Here is an 8,277-nt window from a genome sequence, read left to right on the forward strand (position 1 = left end):
GCACCCACTATTTCAGAGGACTTAAGCTACATATAAATCACTCCATTTTAATACTTCCTGAATCCATCGCCGAAGCATAAGTCATCTACGCTTACCACGCGCTTTTCGAACGGGAAGTTTAGTCCTAACGTGATTTACATTTCTCAAACTTTTGCTGTGTTCTTACGCAACAAAAGTACCATTTCCGATCTAAAGAATCTATTCTGAGCTATACGTTCAGTAGATTACTTCTTTTTTTGTGTTTCACTCAAATTAATAGTTAACTGTGGTTTTGCCTCAGGTCACTATCGGTTTTTTTTATAGTTTTCACGTAAAGACTAGCTTTAGCTTATCGTTAACTGTTTTTATACATTTTTGCCAGTTTTTGTTTACTGTGTGTTTTTTTAACGGTCCTAAATTTACTGCTTGTATTTTTAAGACAGTCTAAATCACTAGCCATGAAAAATTCATGCAAAAGACCTGGTTGCCGTTTTGCCGTTACATCTGGCATGCAATGTGACAACTGTAAAGGTTGGTTTCATGAGGCATGTACAGATCTAACAGCAGCAGCCTACAGCAGACTCAGCAAGTCTGATTGTAGGTGGGTATGTGTTACCTGCAACACTGATACGGTAGTTATGTTGGGTACCATCATTACTTTATTGACAGGTCTGACAGATAAGTTGTCCAAGATTTTGGTAAATGATAGCATCATGACGGGTAACAAAGCTGGAACGCATAGGGCAAACAAGAAAAAGGATGCTGACAGGTCGGTTATCGACGGTGCCGTTAACAGCACGAGTGATGATGTGCTGAAACTCAGCACCATCTTAACATCGACCGTCATCGACTCCCTCAGTAAACTTGGGTCCCCCAGGGAACAGTCCTTGAATGAGACAGTGGTTCCCAAAAATCCTGTAGGTGGATGGACTCACGTTGACAAGAGTAATAAAGCCCAAGCGTCCCCGCCGAAACCGAACGTCCCAAGTATCGTGCGGAAATCAGTTGATGCTTTGGCTGCACAGTCTACCCCCAAGACTGTCCACCCGGTCATCACTGAGCCCAGGAAACAAAAACGCGCCTCGACATCCAAACAACAAGATACCAAACCTAGACGCCCTGGAAAACCTGGGAAATCAATTACGGTTCGTGACGACTCTGTCATAATCATGAATCTTATTGACAACCCCGACCTTCCTCTCAGTTTGCAGGACAAAAATGATAGGATGCTCTGGGGAGAATTAAACAAGAGGCTGGAACTCCCTAGAATAGAGCCATTGACCGTCACACGGCTCACTCGGGGGAAGGACTCTAATCACCTAAACCACCCGAGGCTGCTTCGTGTTACACTTAAGAATGCCTCCGACGTAGAGGACGTCCTGCTAGCCAGTCACTCACTGAAGTCCGATGAGAACGTAAGAATACTGCCCAACATACCGTATTCTGAACGAAATCTCATCCGGAACATCCCCAAGGAATCTCGCGAGGCGTTTTTCCGTGGACGAAATATCATTGTGCAAGGTGTACCGTAAAATATGGACACAACTCAAGCAAACTCTGATATTTGGGAATGGAAATTCATTAACCATTCCTTAAAACTCAAGAACATATTGACCCAACAAGTAATGCGACTAGCCAAGAGAGACGGAGACTCTAGACCCCGGCTATTGAAGATAACCTTCCCCTCCTCCCACATGGCAGCTGCAACTCTGGAAGCATTTCGTGCCAACAGACGTCGGTTGCCAACTGGCATCCATATGCATCCGGATAGGCCCCACGACAGCAGGATCAAGCACAAACACAAGCTGGAGCTGACAATTCCACTCGTGGACTGTCTTGATCATAAAAAAACGTGTAAAGGACAGGGACTACCAACTCGGTAAACATCGTATAGGTAGGCTACCTGTCCACTCACGCACGGATCATATAGACAAACAGGAAGAAGCTCACGCATTCCAAATTGAAAGCATAAACTGCCTATACACGAACGCCGCGAGCTTTCCAAACAAAATGGATGAGCTACGTGAACTTAGCAACGCTAATGATGCCCATCTGATAGGAATATCCGAAACTTGGATAACGTCTCAGTTTACGGACCAGGAGCTAGCAATAACTGGAATGTCTTTATTTCTCAACGACAGAAAAACAGGAATGGGGGATGAAGTAGCACTATACATACGGTCATGCCTGGATGCGCACCAACTTCACAACCAAGAGTTTCTCAATCTTGATTAGTCAGTATGGTGCTCAGTAAGATTGTCTACCACCTCGAGGTGTCTAGTTGGGGTCATTTACAGGAAGCCCACTGCCGACATCGAGTATGACGAACGTCTGCTGGAAGGATTAACTCGCTCTACGCGTCTCGGATTCTCTCATATCCTGATTCCAGGGGACTTCAATCTTCCTAGAATTAACTTCGTGGAACATACATACATTGGTGGTGCCAACTCTACTGAAGCTCTGTTCTTCAACCTCATCGGTGACCTGGGATTATTCGAAAATGTGAAGTCGGCAACCCGTTGGAGAAACAGTCAGACGCCGTCGCGCTTAGACTGGGTATTCACAAATGAAGAATTCCTAGTTGATGACCTCTCAATCCTGGCTCCCCTGGGAAAAAGTGATCACGCCGTCTTATCATTCAGCTTTGTCAGCAAAACGGAGCTACGATATCCTACTAGCAACAAGCGCTGGAACTTCAAACGGTTGAATGTGTTAGCTTTACAGGACTATCTACAACAGGTGGATTAGGATGTTCACCCTCAACTTGAAGTGGATGCTCATTGGGACTTTTTACTGCACACGATCTTAGGTGCTACTGAGCATTCAGTCCCTCAAATGGTCCCAAAAAGCTACAAGCAACCCCCAATCACCAAGAACCGCACCCGTCGTTTGCTAAGCCGCAAAAGGCACTGTTGGGCTGAATATAAACGAACTGATAACAACGGCGCGTACAGGCAATACAAACATATAAGGAACATATGCACAAAGGCAATAAGAGAATACAGGCTTCCGTTCCAGACCAAGTTTATCGACAAATTTGTCTCCAATCCGAAGAGCTTATTCCGTTACGCAGCTTCTCTTCGACAAGGCAAAACTGGAGTTTCCCAACTGCTTGGTCCTAATGGCCCGACCAATAACGACAGTGATGCCGCTAACCTTTTGGCTGAACAATACTCCAGGACATTCCAGCTGACCCACATCAACCATACTGACGAAGGCTTCACCTGCACCTTAACAGGACTTTCCGAAGTGGACCTGAGTGCTGACCTGGTGCTCCGTAAACTGCAGCACCTAAGAAAAGACACTTCTCCTGGTCCGGATATGGTTCATTCCGCTGTATTGAGGGAAGCAGCTTCAATCTTGGCATCACCACTTAGCTTGATGTTCGCACACTCTCTAAGCAGAGGCAAACTACCGGAAATATGGAAGCTGGCCCACATCACACCAATTTGCAAAGGAGGTCGACGTAGTGAACCCTCAAGCTACCGACCAGTGGCCCTTCTCTCCATACCTTCCAAAATTATGGAATCCCTAGTATACGACGGTATACTGGAATACTTATCATCCTCAAGGTTCTTCTCACCTCAACAGCATGGTTTCAGAAAAGGTCATTCTTGTATGACCAACCTGCTGACTGCGGTGGATAGATGGACAACCATCCTTGATCGCAAGGGGAAGGTTGACGTCATCTACCTGGACTTCTCAAAAGCTTTTGATAGGGTCAACCACGCATGTCTTATCAAGAAACTTGGACGATTGGGTATAAAACCCCCTTTGATTGATTGGCTCTCTTCATATTTAGAAAACCGACACTTTAAGGTCAGGGTTAACTTCACTCTCTCTCAGGCTATGGAATGTCCTAGTGGGGTCCCCCAGGGCTCAATACTAGGACCTCTTCTCTTCTTGATTTATATTAACGATCTTCCTCAACAAGTTTCATCTGACTTATTGTTTTTGCTGATGATGTGAAACTTTGGAGAGAGATACGTAATCATAATGATATACTAGTTCTTCAGGAGGATCTGACCCGACTTCAAAGTTGGGCAGACGACAACGGACTTACCTTCAACACTTCAAAGTGCAAGGTAGTCCATCTGAGACATGTTGCAGACCATAGTTATAACTTAGGTAACTCCCCTCTAGAAGTTTCCCAAGTTGAAAAAGATTTAGGAGTGTTGGTACCCTACGACCTGAAATCGTATGCGAACTGTGACAAAAACGCCTCTCAAGCAAACCTTGCACTGGTAACATTGAAGCGCATTTTTGGCCAGTTTGACGGTAGAACCTTCCATATAATCTTCAACAGTTTTATTCGTCCCCACTTAGAGTACGGAAACATAGTATTTCCTCCCTCCCCCCAAAAGGATAAGGACACTCTGGAACGTATACAACGTCGAGCCACGAAATCGGTTCGGGGACTCAAATTCAAACCTTATGAAGAGCGCCTCAAATCACTTAACCTTCACCCGTTAGAGTACAGGCGTCTTAGAGGTGATCTTCTTATGACTTATAGTATCCTTAATACTTCTGGTCATCCCCTTAAACAACTTCTTAAGCTTAGTCATAACACTAACCTCAGAGGTAACACCCAGAAATTGGAGACCCTACATAGCAGAACAGACTGCAGACACAACTTCTACTCTGTTAGAGTTGTCAAGTGCTGGAATTCGCTGCCGACTGAGCTAGTCCAAGCGACCTCCCAGGAGTCCTTTAAGAGGAAACTTGACTTATTCTTAAGGACTAAGGATAACATATTATTATGATTTACCAAACTCTTTTTTTTCCTCTATTATCGTTCATATACCTGGGTTCTTGCCTGAAGGTATTGGTGATCCACTGCTACCAGACACGGAAGCCCGTTAAGCGAAAGCTTCTTCTATTCCGTCCTCAACCATTTGAACTGAGAGATATCAATAGCAGTACCTGACTATTCAACTCGCTCAACAGGGTAATGCTCAATGATCAGACTTGAGAAGCGATATCTTAGGGGTGTAATCAAAACGAATTGAGAACTAAGAATCCTTAGTGGTTTTAATCCTTTCAGTCAAAATAACTTATACGATTACGGAAAGAAGACCATTATGACATAGAGTTCTTTGACCTTGATGCTCAAAAACGATCAATTCGCCAATCAAAACGACAGTTCTGGATATGAAAATTTCGAAAAAAGTGAAAGAAGCGAAAATGTTTATATCAGTGCGACATGATAATATTATTTATTGGATATTGAAGCTTCGTTTTATGAATCCGGCGTTCCCAGTCAAGGTCGTTTAACGTCAATTTTTATTCCATTAAAGTTCGGTAGTCGGAGTTTTGAACGTACGTCTGTTTGGAAAATTTTCCTGTTTGTGGTTCACTCTAGTACCGTCACTCAGATTGACTTTATCAACAATGTGCTTTAGTGAATGAATGTTGTAAGCTAAATGTTTGGCACTGTAACACCATATCGTGGAAAATTATTTAATTCTTGCTTACATATTCGAAGCGACTGGTGCATAATTTGGGATCAGATGATAGATGAATTAACGTTTCTAGTTATTGAAAATTTAAATAAAGGGGTAAGGATAAAATATTTTTGAGTATTGCTGGTCCTAATTAAGGAAGTAGTCTTCATCCCGTTATTTTCCGTACAGAAACATCAAATACACGTTTTCGCTGAAAGATCAGTTTCTGTACAATGTGGAGTGGGGTTTCTAATAGCTGTAATGTCAGTTTTAATAGTATTTTCAAGTTCCTTCTGGGATAGATCTAGCCATAAAATAAGTAACTTCTTAACGACACTTAAGTATATCAAATGCATTGTATATAGGGGTACGGTGGACAATATGTTTAGTGTTTAGTAATCCCAAGTCTTACTTTCTATATTGGTGAATAGCTTCAATCTGTTGATGAAAACTTTCATCACCTTATTAAGTGTACTCGCTATATGAAAAATCATCCTGCAGCTAAAACGACGTCCCTTTACAACGCTCGTACCACAGCAATCAGTCTCATGCCTAACGTTAGCACTAACAGGTCCACCACATTACGGCAATGAGTTTTGCAACTAACTATCTACTAAGCTTTAGACAGTCTAACCTAGGGTTCCCCATTTCTTTAAGTTTGGAAATAAAGTCGGCCAGAATCCCTTTGAATATGGCAGGTTTCATCTTGTCATCAAAGACGTCTACCAAGAAAATACCACTAATTCTAAGAGCAACAATGCGGCCTGATATAGGCCATAATTGTTGATTAAATCTCTTTTACAACGACAGCCCATCTACATTTATTCGCAAATCTATGCAATTAAGGTTCAAAACGGACAACTAAATTTCAATATATTCTAGCAGACTGGTTTGTAGCCCTATATGGTAGTAAATACCATCTCTCATGAATTGTGAATCAACATTTCTGCGCGTTTTTAAGACACTTATGACACTTTTAGGCAATTAAGTCATATACTTTCGTAATGTATTCAAGTTAGGATCAACTTTCTTGAGTGTAATGCCTGCCCCCCATAATTTCCATTACAGCCGCGTCCATCTCTTTCTTTATAACTAGTGATTTCGATGGAGCTAATTCGTCATTCTGAAATGAAAAAGTACTCGTAATCCAGTCACATACAGTTGCCACACTGTCTCAAGGCTTCTGGACAATAATAGTGATAGGCAGATAGAACTGGTTTCATGACTTCATTCTAGAATAGTGAATTTAAAATTAGTTCCACTGCAGTGGTACAGTTCCATTCACTTTTTATCTTTTTTTTAAACCTAAAGTCAAATGTTACTGATTTTGCATTCTTGAATTCCATCTATTCTTTTTGAACTAATTGTCTCACGTTTAAACTTTTACTGCAGTTGAAGTTATTTCGTCTTCACCTCTCACCCTGATCATTTTTTTTCTCTCTATAATGTAAAGTGTAACGATTTAAACTAATACATAGTCGTACCAAGTTTGACATCAATTAGAACGCTTTCATTACTTACTTCACTATTATTATGACTATCATTCTGTTCATCTATTTCTTATCCACACGTCTATGCTTGTTTATTTTTTGAATTCCTTCCGTACAACAACTTAAACTAAGAAGATTTTCTGCTATTATGTTTGTCTATCTGGTGCTTTTTCTGTAGGTGATATTTCCAGTAATTAGTCTATTTTCGTTTTAGCTTGACACATCGCTGGATCGTTTTAGTTTTTACAGTGCTTACATAAATATGGATTCATTTCTTATCAGCCAAGAATCTGGACATCCCATTGAAAAAGACTTCGCCTTCAATAACAATGTCGCTAATGCGCATGTAACAGTTCGACTAAGTAAGTTTGCCTTATTGTCCATCCATAAAGGATGTGGTAGTATATCTATAGTTTTATAGTTTTAACAGACACATTTTTTCCGTTGATTTTCCTCATGAAACTAGTTTCATTCGAAGTTAATATCTATCAATGAAAGCTGAATAACGAGAAAGCTGTTGGATAATTAGTACATCTCTGATCTCATGTTACTCATCAACTCGTAGATAACCATGTCAGATTTTCAAACAAATATGTAGACTTTAGAGTAAGTTTGTTGATCATTTACGGAAACACATGCAGTGGACGTGATTATTACGTACATTATTTACATATATACTCCTGACATGGCTTGGTAACCGATGTTCTGAACTTACAAACTTTCACTGTCTGTTTGGTTGGTATTAATAATTAATATAAAACCAATAATCTTTCGACCTAAAATGTCTATTGTTTGTCTTTTTTGAATTAAGGATTTTTACGCAAAGTCTACGGTATCTTGTTTACACAACTTTTGCTCACTTCATTATGCGCTGGAACAATGATGATGTTAAAACCTGTTTTATTGGATAACCTTCAACAGAAGTACGTTGTTATTTTCTGATGCACTGGTAACTGTTACTACTTGTTTTCATTTTTCTAGTATATGGTTACCAATTGTACTAATTGTGAGTACAATCGGAATTCTATTGGGATTAATGTGGAAAAGACAGGAAACACCAACTAATTTCATATTATTATACTTATTTGTAGGTTCATAAATATATGATAATTTCCATTTTAAAAATATGGTTATCCTATTTCTAGACTATATGTGAATCTATACTCGTGGGATACGCAGGTAGGTAAAGTTATGTTGGTAGCTTTAACGAAAATCGTTTAAAATTATTATATACTCTAAATTTACCGATTGATTAAATAGGAATAATATATTTGTAAAATCTCAGCGAATGAATTTGTAGTAAATCCAACGTTTCGCCTGGCAATCTGGTCCAAGCTTTTTCAAGGAATTATAATCAAACATTC

At 40.4% G+C, this 8,277-nt stretch overlaps 1 protein-coding gene across 1 annotated transcript in view; it reads left to right on the top strand.

Annotated features, from left to right (window-relative positions):
- Nucleotides 1-7,175: 7,175 nt before the first annotated feature.
- Nucleotides 7,176-8,277, top strand: part of Smp_210790 (putative z-protein (S1r protein)) — a gene marked incomplete at both ends in the record, with an annotated part of 5,159 nt that continues 4,057 nt past the window's right edge. The window contains 4 exons of the mRNA XM_018793323.1: nucleotides 7,176-7,275; nucleotides 7,725-7,836; nucleotides 7,895-8,000; nucleotides 8,059-8,092. Coding sequence (XP_018647847.1) covers nucleotides 7,176-7,275; nucleotides 7,725-7,836; nucleotides 7,895-8,000; nucleotides 8,059-8,092 — 352 coding nt within the window. The remainder of the gene's footprint in view (nucleotides 7,276-7,724; nucleotides 7,837-7,894; nucleotides 8,001-8,058; nucleotides 8,093-8,277) is intronic.

This window comes from Schistosoma mansoni, chromosome 1 (genome assembly GCF_000237925.1).
Source record: "Schistosoma mansoni strain Puerto Rico chromosome 1, complete genome".
Taxonomy (NCBI): Eukaryota; Metazoa; Platyhelminthes; class Trematoda; order Strigeidida; family Schistosomatidae; genus Schistosoma; species Schistosoma mansoni.